Source organism: Oncorhynchus nerka, linkage group LG28 (genome assembly GCF_034236695.1).
Source record: "Oncorhynchus nerka isolate Pitt River linkage group LG28, Oner_Uvic_2.0, whole genome shotgun sequence".
Taxonomy (NCBI): Eukaryota; Metazoa; Chordata; class Actinopteri; order Salmoniformes; family Salmonidae; genus Oncorhynchus; species Oncorhynchus nerka.
In genome coordinates, this window is record NC_088423.1 from 29926161 (window position 1) to 29942404 (window position 16244).

The 16244-nt window shown below is 41.1% G+C and overlaps 1 protein-coding gene across 3 annotated transcripts in view; it reads left to right on the top strand.

The window, feature by feature from the left end:
* Positions 1 to 16244, top strand: part of hhat (hedgehog acyltransferase) — an 89577-nt gene that overhangs the window by 35269 nt on the left and 38064 nt on the right. For all 3 annotated transcript variants that reach the window (XM_029640355.2, XM_029640356.2, XM_065012750.1), the window contains one exon: positions 6959 to 6994. In XM_029640355.2, the coding sequence (XP_029496215.1) occupies positions 6959 to 6994 (36 nt within the window). The remainder of the gene's footprint in view (positions 1 to 6958; positions 6995 to 16244) is intronic.

The following is a 16244-nucleotide window of genomic DNA, read 5'->3' on the forward strand; positions in this document are numbered from 1 at the left end:
TGGGATGGGGCAGTGTGCAGGCGATTGCATCGTCTGTAGACCTATTGGGGCGGTAAGCAAATTGAAGTGGGTCTAGGGTGACAAGTAAGGTGGAGGTGATATGATTCATGACTAGTCAAGAATGAAAAACCGCTTCTATTACAAGGCCATCAGACAGTTAAGCAGCCATCACTAGCATAGAGAGGCTGCTGCCTACATACAGACTTGAAATCATTGGCCACTTTAATAAATGGAACACTAGCCACTATAATAATGCCACTTTTTAATAATGTTTACATATCTTGCGTTATTCTTCTCATATGTATAAACTGTATTCTATACTATCTATTGAATCTTAGCCTATGCCGCTCTGACATTGCTCATCCATATATTTATACATTATTCCATTCCTTTACTTACATTTGTGTGTATTATGTATTTGTTGTGGAATTGTTAGATATTACTTGTTAGATATTGTTGCATTGTCCGAACTAGAAGCACAATCATTTCGCTACACTCGCAATAACATTTGCTAACCATGTGTATAACATCTCGCAATAACATCTGCTAACCAACATTTTATTAAATACATTACCCTTTCGTTCAATTGCAGAAACCATTTCTACTAGCCCCCTCTTGCTATGTTGGTGTGTGTGTGCAATAAAGTGTGTTCTGTACATCTGTCATCTACTCGTCATTACCACGCCTTCTAATTGAGGCTCAGGGACTTTTGTACCTATATTTAACCGGCACCTCTTTCGGAGACCAACACTAATTGGTGGCGCTATTTTCATGGTCCTTCAAGCCGGATAAGGAAGTATACTATGGCGAGATGATGAACTGACTCAGCTCTAGAGATGCCTGGCCTGCCTCAGTGGGAGAACTACCTCCACCAGCATTAAGGACACGAACCGTCCCAACTCCTGCTGGACAGCGTGGCTTTATGGGCATCATGAGCACCTTGTCCCGCACCTCCCGCTCCATCCATGTTAATGAAGGGTTGGCATCATGGAGCGGCGAGCCTCTGTCCGAGTCTGGTGCCGTCCAGCTACCAGACCCTGTTATATGGTGTTACAGTCCTCAAGTAATAATGGAAGTTTGATTTACTCTATCTTGCCCCTCAGCTCCTGCTGTGTGCGTTTCTGATTCAGAACTGACAGATTTATTGGCACTTCCACTTCAGGTAAACACAGGCAAATTAAATGTACGTATAGTAGACACGAAAGGAGGGGATAGTGGGTGAAGATAAGGGGCTGGGGGAGAGGAGGGAGTTGTGATGAACCTCCGTGAAAAATTAGCCCTTAAAGGATACTGATTGCTACAGGAAATGTAAGATTTGGCCGGTGGCTCGGCTCGGGTTCTGTGATGTCTAACATGGTTTTGGCTGCTGGTGTTGACGCTGTCCTGCCCCCGTTCTTGGCACGGACTCCCAACTGTTCACTACTGAGCTCCGGTCACCTGAAATAGAAAGGGAATATTGGAGTCAGAAGGGATTTTTGAAATGTCATAGGATACTAGAGTCGGTGCATGTGCATGCATGCTTGTGCACGTTCCAATGTGTAATAGCTGACCAGGCTCCAAGATACTCTGCTGTCTGCCAAAGGCACCAAGTGTGGTGTTAAGTGAATGATTTGTCTAATATGTCTGCGTTTAGTTGCTGCTGAATCTGAGCCATGAATTACCTTGGACAGGTTTATCTGGCGAGCCTCTCTTTCTGTTTGCTAAACAGATGGAGGTAATGATGGGGATTTGATGAGAGCAAGCGAGCAATGCAGCCTCCCTACAGTATGCCAGTCTCCTGATTGCCTATTAATTCACTGACACTGAAGAGCGGTTGTGCTGACTCGTACCTTTGTCGTGCTCGTGCACACACACGCTTGCACACGCCAGTGGCGTAATTAGGCCTGGGTATGATCCAGCACCTATGTGAGTTTCCATAAACACACATCACTTGCGCTATGCAGTATATTTTCGTTTTACTGACACATTGTTATGACTAAAATAAACAATACTTTATAATGCGCTAGGCAGTAGCAGGCACTGCAAGAAGCGCCTGGAGTGACACAGTGCCTGCTAGTTAAGATTTCACAATGTAATGGACCGCTCACATCACACTGTTTTAAAATGAGCAATGTTGAAGTGGTAAAACGGACCAAATTAATCAGAGAGGTCTTATAACCTATTCCATTCTACTAGTAAACATGTTTGGCTCATGTCTGTTATTTCCATATAGGCTATGTAACTATTTGTAAAAAACTGCCCATTTATTAAATTGGTGAAATTATTTCATTGAGCTTTTATTTTTATAATTTTTTTTCACTTAGCTACTTACTTTTTAAAAATGGTATAATTGTCGAGAGCTTAACTTGAAAGTAAGTATCTCATTGCAATGTATACTCAATATATATTGTGTAAATAACAGTGCTGAGAGATCATGTATTTTCAGGTAGAGAGATACTCTACCTCGCGAAGCAACATCTGCTCTCTGTCACATCACGATTCATCATTCTTCTCTCTTCTGTAGCAAGCGTAAAGAAACGTACTGGGCAAGTAGATGCACATTGGGATTATGGTCATTGTAGAAGATTGGCATGTTGAAACTACATTGTACCGCTATTTCCGGTGGATTTCTGAACATAACGTGACAAACAGAGGTATTTTGGGTATAAAAATAATCTTTATGGAACAAAAGGAACATTTGCTGTCTAACTGGGAGTCTCCTCAGTGAAAACATCCGAAGATCATCAAAGGTAAACGGTTAATTTGATTGCTTTTCTGATTTTCGTGACCAAGCTTCCTGCTGCTAGCTCGACATAATGCTATGCTAGGCTATCGATAAACTTACACAAACGCTTGTCTTGCTATCGCTGTAAAGCATAATTTCAAAATCTGAGACGACAGGGTGATTAACAAAAGGCTAAGCTGTGTTTTGCTATATTTCACTTGTGATTTCATGAATATGAATATTTTCTAGTAAGATTATTTGACCGTTGTGCTATGCTAATTAGTGTAGTTGCTGACAATTCTCCCGGATCCGGGATGGGTAGTTCCATTAACACAGGTGTGAGTATTGACGAGAACAAGGCTGGAGATCACTCGGTCATGCTGATTGAGTTCGAAAAACAGACTGGAAGCTTCAAAAGGATGGTGGTGCTTTCAATCATTGTTCTTCCTCTGTCAACCATGGTTACCTGCAAGCACACACATGAAGTCATCATTGCTTTGCACAAAAAGGGCTTCACAGGCAAGGATATTGCTGCCAGAAAGATTGCACCTAAATCAACCATTTATTGGATCATCAAGAACTTAAAGGAGAGCGGTTCAAATGTTGTGAAGAAGGCTTCAGGGCGTCCAAGAAAGTCCAGGAAGTGCCTGGACCGTCTCCTAAAGTTGTTTCAGCTGCGGGATCGGGGCACTACCAGTACAGAGCTTGCTCAGGAATGGCAGCAGGCAAGTGTGAGTGCATCTGCACGTACAGTGAGGCGAATACTTTTGGAGGATGGCCTGGTGTCAAGAAGGGCAGCAAAGAAGCCACTTCTATCCTGGAAAAACATCAGGGACAAACTGATATTGTGCAAAAGGTACAGGGATTGGACTGCTGAGGACTGGGGTAAAGTCATTTTCTCTGATGAATCCCCTTTCCGGTTGTTTGGGGCATCCGGAGAAAAGCTTGTCTGGAGAAGACAAGGTGAGCGCTACCATCAGTCCTGAGACCATTCATGTGTGGGGTTGCTTCTGGGAGTGGGCTCACTCACAATTTTGCCACAACTTCTCCCAACCATCCAGGAACCATTTGGTGACGAACAATGCCTTTTCCAGCATGATGGAGCACCTTGCCATAAGGTGGCAAGTGATAAATAAGTGGCTTGGGGAACAAAACATCAATATTTTGGGTTCATGGCCAGGAAACTCCCCAGACCTTAATCCCATATGAGAATTTGTGGTCAATCCTCAAGAGGCGGGTGGACAAACAAAAACCCACAAATTCTGACAAACTCCAAGCATGCCATCAGTCAGAATGTGGCCCAGAAGTTAATTGACAGCATGCCAGGGCAGATTGCAGAGGTCTTGGAAAAGAAGGGTCAAAACTGCAAATATTGACTCTGCATCAACTTCTTGTAATTGTCAATAAAAACCTTTTACACTTATGAAATGTTTGTAATTATACTTCAGTATTCTATAGTAACATCTGACAAACATATCTAAAGTCACTGAAGCAGCAAATTGTGTGGAAATTAATATTTGTGTCGGTCTCAAAACTATTGGCCACGACTGTAAATCGAACCGTAACCTTAGCAAGCATTTGCTTATTAACAGACAGTATGACTATCTGTAGAGCATCTACAAATCTGGACTATCCAAATAAAGTGTGAGAATTTGTTTAAAGTGGGCTTTAAGGAGTGTCTGTTGAATGACATAAAATGTTTTTTATGCCAGTGAGACCAGAAGACTGCTATTGGTTGTTCACTGTGAGATAACAGTAGTAATATTGAGTCCATAACCGAGAGGTAGGGATTATCTAGAGGGCCTCAGGGCAGTCACACTAACATCAAACAGACTACTGGATACACTTTCAACTGGCTCCAACTGTGTGTGTGTGTGTGCTTGTGACTGGGCCAGTGTGAGTCACGAGTCAAGCACGCCTCACATATCTATGAATGTTTGATGTGTGTCAGACTGACACTAGATACAATCCTATTGAGTTGCACCCTCTCCTGCTGAACATCCGGTCCTAATGGCCTGGTACTCAGGACTCTATTGTCCCTCTAACCACTTTGACATCAATGCAAATGCTATTGAAAATCACATCAAGCACTTATCATCAAAACAGTATTTGGTAGTTATTAGGATCCCCATTCACTGCTGCAAAAGCAGCAGCTACTTGTCCTGGAGTCCACATGAAACATGACCTAATACATAGTACAGAACATTATTAGTCAAGGACTGGAATACATACATTTAAAATGTTACACACAGCCTATATATCAGTACATACACACTATCTAGGTATAATACATAGTACAGAACATTATTAGTCAAGGACTGGAATACATTTTAAATGTCACACAGCCTACATATTATTACATTCACACTATCTAGGTCTAATACATAGTACATAACATTACTAGTCTTCACAGTCCCCTTTATGCAGTGTTGTTTTAACTGTTTATTGCTAGCTTGCGTTACCTGAGGTAGCGTAGCGTTCCATATAGTCGTGGCTCTATTTAATACTGTGCCTTTCCCAGCCTCTGTTCTGGACCTGGGGACTGAAGAGACCTCTGGTTGCATGTGTTGTGTGTCTGAACTGTTTGCCAACTGTTTGAACAGACATTTCGGTACCTTCAACACCTCGCACAAAGACCAATAGTGTTGTAGTCGATCTCTCCTCAACTTTGAGCCAGGAGAGACTGACATGCATTTTACTGACACTTTTCTTCCGTGTGCATCTAAGTGCAATACGAGCTGCTTTGTTCTGGACCAACTGCAATTGCTGCACATGACCACACAGCTGGGCAGTAGTCCAGGTGCGACAAAACTAAGGCCTGTAGAACCTGTCTGATCAACTGAGATGTTTGAAGTAGCCTCAAAACTGCTCGGCGGGAAATCACGCGGCCTCCATTCGCTATTCGAGTGCACAAAGATGACGTCTTTTTTCACCGTTCCTGCATATTTGATAATGGGCCAGTCTATATTGAAACAAATGTTACATATTAGTGAAGACAATATTACATTGAGAATAGTCTGATGGCTGAAAATATGATCACTTGATTCGAGAACAGCTGTGCAGCCTGAGGCAAGGAACAGAGCGCAAGCTTTTTTTTGCTACTTTCTCAAAAGAAAAGTTGCCAAGTTGCCAAATAACTCTAAATCTAGCATATAGCACCTGTTTCAAATGATCACATTTAAGCTCAACATGCCACTTCATATGCACACTCTCTCCATAATGGAAATAATATTTTTTATTTTATTCAGCAAAGTTCAGTTATTTTCTTCTTGCTATAAAATCATATAAAATAAAATGACACGGGACTTAGAAGCAAGAACAAGCCTACAACCTATGGCACAGAGCATAGCCAGATAGCATAGACCTGCATTAGGCCAACTCATATTTTGTTCTTCTGAAATACATGTAATTCATATTATGTTTCTTTAGACCTGACTAAAATAAATAATGGATTTATTGTGATGGTGTATATTCAATTATTTATTAGACTTTTTTAAAATGTAGATGTTCCAAAGGTGAGCATCAGTGGCTTGTATGTGTGGAGGCCTGGAGATGCTAAACATGTTTGTTAGATAATGATCAATTACCGTGAGACCGGCAGTCTTTTGCATGACAATAACGGGCTGACAAAATTTCATGACCGCCACGGTCCAAGACACACATACACAATCCATGTATCAAGACATAAAAATCCTTCTTTAACCAGTCTCCTCCCCTTCATCTAAACTGATTTGAAGTTGATTTAGCAAGTGACATCAATAAGGGATCATAGCTTTCACCTGGCCAGTCTGTCATGGAAAGAGCAGGTGTTCTTAATGTTTTGTATACTCAGTGTAGCGTGAAAACTCAAATAATATGGAACGTTGAGCCTTCATTATTCCCTATTTTAATTTTCAGAAAAATCATATTAAACACCAAGAAATCCTCCATTCATATTGTTCTGTAGATTTTGGCTTTGGACTAAATCTACAGAAATATGAAATGCTGGGGCAAAATACTGGCATGATCCCAACTTTCTCTTCTCTCACTGTGCACCTGTTGAAACAGAAACATGTAGGACTGTGGATACAAAGGGATGGCAGATCATGAGAAACAGTTAAAAGTAACAACAAAACAGATGTTTTATGTCATTGGTAGTTGTGTACTTTCATTTCCATCAACTGACAGACATGGTAACCAAATTTGATAAAATGTGTATATCAAAGATTTCACCACCCTCCTATCTCCTTAATGTAAATATTTATTGTTTTCCAGACACTTTGACGTCGGGCTGTATCACTGGCTCATCAGGTAAGACTCAAATTTTCAACATTTCCTAAAAATGTGTATGATAATTTTAAATAGGAAAAACCTATATAGACAAATTAAGAGCAATTGTGTTAGAAATGCTATACCAAAGGATGACATTCGCGTAGACATTTGATACCACATGATTGAAGTACAGTTGAAGTCGGAAGTTTACATACACTTAGATTGGAGTCATTAAAACTAGTTTTTTTCAACCACTCCACAAATTTCTTGTTAATTAACAAACTATAGTTATGGCAAGTCGGTTAGGACATCTACTTTGTTGATGACACAAGTAATTTTTCCAACAATTGTTTACAAACAGATTATTTCACTTATAATTCACTGTATCACAATTCCAGTGGGTCAGAAGTTAACTTAGTGTATGTAGACTGTGCCTTTAAACAGCTTGGAAAATTCCAGAAAATTATGTCAAGGCTTTAGAAGCTACTGATAGGCTAATGAACATAATTTGAGTCAATTGGAAGTGTACCTGTGGATGTATTTCAATGCCTCCCATCAAACTCAGTGCCTCTTTGCTTGACATCATGGGAAAATCAAAAGAAATAAGCCAAGACCTCAAAAACAAAATTGTAGCAATTTCCAAATGCCTGAAGGTACCACGTTCATCTGTACAAACAATAGTATGCAAGTATAAACACCATGGGACCGTGCATACCAGTCAGGAAGGAGACGTGTTCTGTTTCCTAGAGATGAATGTACTTTGGTGTGAAAAGTGCAAATCAATCCCAGAACAACGGCAAAGGACCTTCTGAAGATGCTGGAGGAAGCAAAAGTATTTATATCCACAGTAAAAAAGAGTCCTATACCGCCAACCTGAAGGCTGCTCAGCATGGAAGAAGCCACTGCTCCAAAACCGCCATTTAAAAGCCAGACTACGGTTTGCAACTGCACATGGGGACAAAGATTGTACTTTTTGGCGGGATGTCCTCTGGTCTGTTGGAACAAAAATAGAACTGTTTGGCCATAATGACCATCGTTATGTTTGGAGGAAAAAGGGGGAGGCTTGCAAGCCGAAGAACACCATCCCAACCATGAAGCACAGGGCTCCCAGCATCATGTTGTGGGGGTGCTTTACTGCAGGAGGGACTGGTGCACTTCACAAAATAGATGGCATTATGAGGGAGGACTATTATGTTGATATATTGAAGCAACATCTCAAGACATCAGTCAGGAAGTTTAAGCTTGGTCGCAAATGGGTCTTCCAAATGGACAATGACCCCAAGCATACTTCCAAAGTTCTGGCAAAATGTGTGGGCAGAACTGAAAAAGTGTATGCGTGCAAGGAGGCCTACAAACCTGACTCAGTTACACCAGCTCTGTCAGGAGGAATGGGCCAAAATTCACCCAACTTATTGTGGGAAGCTTGTGGAAGGCTACCTGAAACGTTTGACCCAAGATAAGCAATTTAAAGGCAATGCTACTGAATACTAATTGAGTGTATGTAAACTTCTGACCCACTGGGAATGTGATGAAAGAAATAAAATCTGAAATTAATCATCCTCTCAACTATATTATTCTGACATTTCACATTCTTAAAATAAAGTGGTGATGTTAACTGACCTGAGACGTAAATTTTCCTTTGATTAAATGTCAGGAATTGTGTGAAACTGAGTTTTAAATGAATTTGGCTAGGGTGTATGTAAACTTCCGACTTCAACTGTATGTGTAGAAATTTGATACCACAAGATTGGAAAAATGCAACACAATGGAAAAAATATGGTTTTGATGCCTTCCTGCAACATCAGCATGTTTCAAATTAACATGGGTGGGAAAAGTTAATTTGAAAAACTGTGGTATGAAATCAGTGTATTTCTTTCAAGCCTTTTAAATTTATTAGGGGTTCAAGCAGCGAAACTGGGTGAAATACTATTGTATTTGTTGGCCTTCATTATTTCGTTTCTCCGTGGATGTGGTGAAAAAATTAAAATTCCCATAAGGCCTAGGAGAATGCAACTTGGCATGATGGTAAAGGCCCATGGGCTACACCCTCTCATGCAATGCCATGCTAATTGGCCAGATGGTAGCACTATAACAAGCAATTGAAAGTGCAATCTTTGAAAGGTCCTTCACCCCGTTTGCCAGTCATGAAATTCGATACATAGGCCCCTCTCCTCACAAGGAACAAATTTGGAACCATAAGGTCCGACAATATGGATTTTCTGCCATTTTAGAATTTTGTGAAAAACACTTAAAACACTACTCCTCTGATATATATACATAGAATCTATAGACCGAGATCTCTCATCACAATATTTTCTAAGCTAGCATCTCAAATAACATGGCCGCTACTGACCAATAAACATTCACGTGGGCATGGTCTGGCACATAAACACACATAAATCACACACAGATATTTGTATTGGAACAAGATTTGATACACATGTTCCAAACACTGTCAAGACAACATATGCATGCACATTCTGATGGACCATGTGGTGGCGTTGTATCGGTCACATATCGGGCGGCAAAGTAGCCTAGTGATTAGAGCGTTGGACTAGTAACCGGAAGTAAACCCCCGAGCTGACAAGGTACAAATCTGTCGTTCTGCCCCTGAACAGGCAGTTAACCCACTGTTCCTAGGCCGTCATTGCAAATAAGAATTTGTTCTTATTTAAGTATTGTAAAATATTGTGTTTGCATTGTATGTGTGAACTGCGGGGCTCCGAGTAGAACCTGTAAAACAATAATAACCAACCTGTGTTCAACTAGTATCTCTGTTAAAAAACACTTGTTTGCGGTTTTTGGTGATTGTCCTTTCCTACTTGTCCCTAATGTTCAGAGAGGAAGCGGTACATTAACCAAGTGAAGTTAACAAAGTGTACCTTGAAAGTGTATATATATATTTTTTAAATGTATTTTTATTTAACTACCTCAGATACTGCACAATTATTTTATTGTGTTACCTTAAACTGCAGTTTCTGTGGGTGCTCTGCTTGGTTCGAAAAGATTCAAACACATACCTTACTTACATGAGATTAATTTTCACAATCAATGTGCTGAATCAGTGGGAAGCTTTTTTTCCCCCACACAACAAAAGCAGCATAGAAATATGGTGTTTGAGTTCCTCTATTAAATATGTGTCCTGGTACATTTGGGAAGCGCTGTTTGTACTCCCTGTGAGCACATTCATTGTTGAATAGTCAAGAGCTCAGTAAAATTCCCTGTACAAAAACACACGTCATTACTACCTACATAGGCTTGTGCCAATGTGGATCTCCAGCAAACAAAAGATGTTTGATCCACTGCTGTATTTGCATGTATTCATTATTACGCTGTGTATTGCCATCACAGGTGAACCACTTGTGTGGCATATTTTTTTGTCTTTTTTTGTTGCTTTGTTCGAAAAATGCTCATCTCTTTGAATATGCGCATATAAAACACATGCATAATGAATCTGTGTTCATTTCTACTTTTAGTTTTTCTGTGTTTTTAATGATGGACAATAAGCTCTGAATGTGTTAGTTTGGGCTCTGTGCTCGGTCTGGTGATTGCATTTGGAAAAAGGTTCCTCACCTTGGGTTACCACACCATCATTCTCAGGTCAGTCACCTGCCATAATGTCCCCAGTGAAGAGATCCATCAACCTAAACTTGAATGGCCAGGTTCCCTGACCAAGATAAAGGCTAGTCCTGGACCAACCTATATATATTCAATCGGCGGTCTCAATTGAACATTTATTTTTACTGCAGGAATAGACCTATTCTGTGTTTTCCTGCCAAATTCAATCAAAACCAGTGACTAGAGAGAGAGCATTATTGTGCTCTAAGAATGCAGTCATGGTCTCTGCCATTGCATACAATGCTTTGAATTATATACTGAACGAAAATATAAATGCACTTTAGCCAACTACAACTACATTTAAACTCAGTTTTTCACAATTCCTGACTTTTAATCCAAGCAAAAAGTCCCTGTTTTAGGTCAGTTAGGATCACCACTTTATTTTAAGAATGTGAAATGTCCGAATAATAATAGAGATGTATTTCAGCTTTTATTTCTTTCATCACATTCCCAGTGGGTCAGAAGTTTACATACACTCAATTAGTAATTGGTAGCATTGCCTTTAAATTGTTAAACTTGGATCAAATGTTTCGGGTAGCCTTCCACAAGCTTCCCACAATAAGTTGGGTGAATTTTGGCCCATTCTTCCTGACAAGAGCTGGTGCATGTTTGTAGGCCTCCTTCCTCGCACACGCTTTTTCAGTTCTGCCCATTAATATTCTATAGGATTGAGGTCAGGGCTTTGTGATGGCCACTCCAATACCTTGACTTTGTTGTCCTTTAGCCATTTTGCCACAACTTTGGAAGTATGCTTGGGGTCATTGTCCATTTGGAAGACCCATTTGCGACCAAGCTTTAACTTCCTGACTGATGTCTTGAGATGTTGCTTCAATATATCCACATAATAGTCCTCCCTCATAATGCCATCTATTTTGTGAAGTGCACCAGTCCTTCCTGCAGCAAAGCACTCCCACAGCATGATACTGCCACCCCCGTGCTTCACGGTGGGGATGGTGTTCTTCAGCTTGCAAGCCTGTCCCTTTTTCCTCCAAACATAACGATGGTTATTATGTCCAAACAGTTATATTTTTGTTTTATCAGACCAGAGGACATCACGCCAAAAAGTACGATCTCTGTCCCCATGTGCAGTTACAAACTGTAGTCTGGCTTTTTTATGGCGGTTTTGGAGGCTTTTCCTTGAGCCATGGCATCATTTTCTGGCATTTTCCAAGCTGTTTAAAGGCACAGTCAACTTAGTGTATGTAAACTTCTGACCCACTGGAATTGTGATACAATGAATTATAAATTAAAACTGTCTGTAAACAATGGTTGGAAAAAGTACTTGTGTGATGCACAAAGAAGATGTCTTAACCGACTTGCCAAACTAGTTTGTTAACAAGACATTTGTGGAGTGGTTGAAAATCGAGTTTTAATGACTCCAACCTAAGTGTATGTAAACTTCTGACTTCAACTGTATAGATAAAATGCTTTGAACACTTGTAATAACACTATATAAAAGCTATCCCTGACCATCATTATTATCCATATCCATGTTAGAATGGAATTTAGGTACCCTCCAGCTCTGAACACTGATACAATGTCCATTTGTAGCGGTGTCCCTATCTTCCTCAAAGGTTTCTTCTGATGAAATGTTTTCTGATTGTGATGCTCGGCTCACCGTTGTCGACACCAAATTATATGCACAATGCCCACGTCCCCAGCTCGCCAAAGTGGTGCTGAAGTAGTTCTAATGCAGTTTTAAATCCGCTTTAATTGTCTAGCATCCCTGCATGTGTTAAAGGTCCTGTTCCACAGCTCTCTTAAGGCATTCAAATGGCTGTCTTCTCTCCCACGTAGGCTGCCTTGTTGCATTGTCGCCATCGTCTCCACTCATACACCACTATAAGGCTTCATCAGCTCTCTTATTGCTACAATCTGGGATTCGATTATCAGTGGGTATACTGGATATTATACATTTTAAAAACCAAAAATGTATGTACCAATCACAGACTGTACCTTTTTAATGTTGTCGCCATGCAAATAGCCTCAGCCCACCTGAAGGAGCTTGGAAAGCATGTAAAAGCTTGGAACACGTGATGGGGTGTTTAAACCAGTGCACGCACAGCTGTTAAACAAGATTCAATAAAATGAAGGGACAGAACACTTTATATAGATCTAATTGCCTTATTAAAGGCGGTTGACTAAGTTCTATTACATATTTCGGGAACATGCTAACCTTGGTGACAAAGCTTGCCAGGTAAATGCACTCTCTTTTTGTGATGTATTTTTTTTGCGGTGCATTTCAAAGGAAAATGCTGCCGTTTGTATTTAGGAAGGCCCCAAAATGCAGGCTCATCATTCAGATGCAGATGTTTCCACTGCAGCTGTCCAGCGCACACATACACACACACTCCCCAGCAGACTGTCAGTTAAGCCGCAGAACGCTAGCTAACTTTCTGATATAGCAGCACAGTGAGATAGTAGCGGACCTGAGTTCAAATACTATTTGAAATCATTTCAAAATGACCTAGACTGCCTGGAGTGCCAGACGGGCATGGCTTTCCACTTGAGACTTTGCTGTTGATTCCAATGCAACGGATAAGCTTAGTCAAGTTCAGCTAAAACATTTGAAATGGTTTATTTTAACACAGGTCTAAGCAGCAGCACGGTGAGATACTAGCGAGGGCCCCAGGGGACACATACACAGACCTTACAGAGTAATAATAATAACAGGACAAATCCCTTGACCATCTGAAATAGTGGTCGTTATTCACACTGGTTGCGTACCAAATGGCACCCAATTCCCTATTTAGTGCACTACTCTTGACCAGGGCCCATAGTACCTCGTAGGAACCAGTCTCCTTAACCAGGGATGTGTATCTAGAGATGTGACATTTCAATTCACGTTTAACGTTAAGATGAAGGGGAAATACATTACTGAAGGGGTTACTACATTCAGTGTTTTTCCCCCTATCTGTTTATTACTGCTTTTGTGTATTTAGCAGGGCTGTCCACATACTTTTGTATATATAGTGTATAGAGTGTATTTGGGAAGTATACAGCCCCCTGACTTTTTAGACATTTTGTTATGTTACAGCCTTATCCTAAAATTGATTAAATTGTTTTAAGTCAAGGGGGCTGAATACTTTGAATGCAATGTATAAACTATATAAAAAAAGTATGTGGACAGCCCTTCAAATTTGTGGATTCGGCTATTTCAGTCACAGCAGTTGCTGACAGGTATATACAATTGAGCACACAGCCATGCAATCTCCATAGACAAACATTGGCAGTAGAATGGCCTTACTAAAGAGCTCAGTGACTTTCAACGTGGCACCGTCATAGGATGCCACCTTTCCAACAAGTCAGTTTGTCAAATTTCTGCCCTGCTAGACCTTCCCTGGTCAACTGTAAGTGCTGTTATTGTGAAGTGGAAATGTGTAGGAGTGACAACTGCTCAGTCGCAAAGTGATAGGACAATTAAGCTCACAGAACGGGACCGAAGCACAAAAAGTGTCTGTTCTCGGTTCTAAACTGCCTCTGGACGCAACATCAGCACTAACTTTTCGTCGGGATTCATGAAATGAGTTTCCATGGCTGAGCAGCCGCACACAAGCCTAAGATCACAATGCCAAGAGTCTGCTTGAGTTGTGTAAAGCCCACCGTCATTGGACTTTGGGGCAGTGGAAACACGTTTTGTGGAGTGATGAATCACTCATTACCATCTGGCAGTCCGACAGACAAATATGATTTTGGCAGATGCCAGGAGAACGCAACCTGCCTGACTGAATGTTCGATCTAGGCCCCTTAGTTCGAGTGAAGGGAAATCTTAATGCTACAGCATACAATGACATTGTAGACAATTCTGGGCTTCAAACTTTGGCAATAGTTTGGGGAAGGCCCTTTCCTGTTTCAGCATGACAATGCCCCCATGCACAAAGGGAGGTCCATACACAAATCGTTTGTCGAGATCTGTGTGGAAGAACTTGACTGGCCTGCATAGAACCCTTATCTCAACTCCATTGAACACCTTTTGGATGAATTGTAACACCGACTGCGAGCCAGGCCTAATCGCACAACATCAGTGCCTGACCTCATGAATGCTCTTGTTGCTGAATGGAAGTAAGTCTCTACAGCAATGTTTCAACATCTAGTGGAAAGCCTTCCCAGAAGAGTGGATGCTGTTATAGCAGCAAAGGGGGGATTAACTCCATATTAATGCCCATGATTTTGGAATGAGCTGTTCGATGAGCAAGTGTTCACGTACTTTTGGTCATGTAGTGCATCTACTGCTGTACATATCATTCTTAGTATTTCTTGTCTAAGTTTATCCGGTGTAGATCCATATAGATTGTATTTGGATTACTGGTACAGTGCTATTTGGGTTGTTAATTAGATTATTTGTGTTTTTAAAATAATGTGTTCATTTTTGGTTATTTGTCGACTGGTTTGACATTTTTCTGCGTTGTTTGGAGCTAGTAGCAAGCATTTCGCTGCACCCTCTAGAACATCTGCTAAACTATGTACGCAACCAATATACTTTGAGTCCAGGGTCCAGAGCTAGCTCTGTCTTGACCCCATTGGTTGACGAGCGCAAGCGAATTACTGTTGTTCAAGCTGATGGTGACCAAAATGTACAAAAAAGGCTTGCTTCCCAAACACACATAATCCAAGAAACGTGGGCAGGCCTCTCTGGCCTAGAAGTTCTCACGCTGCCCTCACCTGCAGTAACTCTAATAGCCCACCACTGTGCTCAATCAACACTTAACAAGACTTCCTGGCAGAGCACAGCACCTGATCCGGTTGCTGCTGCCACCTGGGGCTGGAGTTTTGGAAGTGATAGTGTAGTGTCTAATTGTGCTCTTAAGAACTCAACTACCAAACTATTCCATAACAATATGCATAGCAACAATGGCAAACAATGTGTTTGGGCCACAATTTGATTCAACAGTGAACAAACCGGATGATTGACAGAGTATAGATCTAACGATACAGCGAGTGTTGCTCTGGTAAGAACAGTGAGTGTCTGTCTGAAAGTGGGAGGTCTAATCTTTTTTAGGGCTGTGTTGGGAGATTGGGTGCAATCAGGTGTTGCTGTGTTACATTGACTGTATGTGTAAAAGCTGTGGTATAATCTGTGTTCACGATAGGAGGGCGTGATGTAAGATTTGGTGCCTGGTCGACCGCTGTCTCCCTTAGGGATTAGTGAGACGCCACAGGAGCAGAGTGGATGACAACAGGCAGCCTCCCAAACACAGTCGTTTTAATTGTTTAAGTGACACAGAGGAGATGACAAATCCACCCCACACGCTCGAGAAAAGCACACTTTCTAGTCTACGTTGGTGATATTTTTCTATGTTTATAGGCTAGATTTTGTTATGCTAATCTAATCTCAAACCGTTTTCTCAACTGCTCTCGCTCGCTTTCCCTCTCCTTTCTTTAAGAGGCTCTCGGTAGCTTTACGTCTGTTTCCCTCATCCTATGGTTAGGTCTGCATCAGCTGATTGCAAAACAAACACATACAAAGAAAATGCTGTTACGTTTTTGCCAATCCAGGCACCTGCCTGTTCTCTTGTTTGATTCAAACACCTGTGTGTCTTGTTATCCTGTCTCTGTTGTGTGGCCTTGAATTTCCAATAATGACTTTTTCATGAAGGCTACCCAGTACTGTTTCTACGAAGAAGAAATGAAACCATGCTGAAAGTCAAGCTCTGCTAGTCTGGTTCAGACT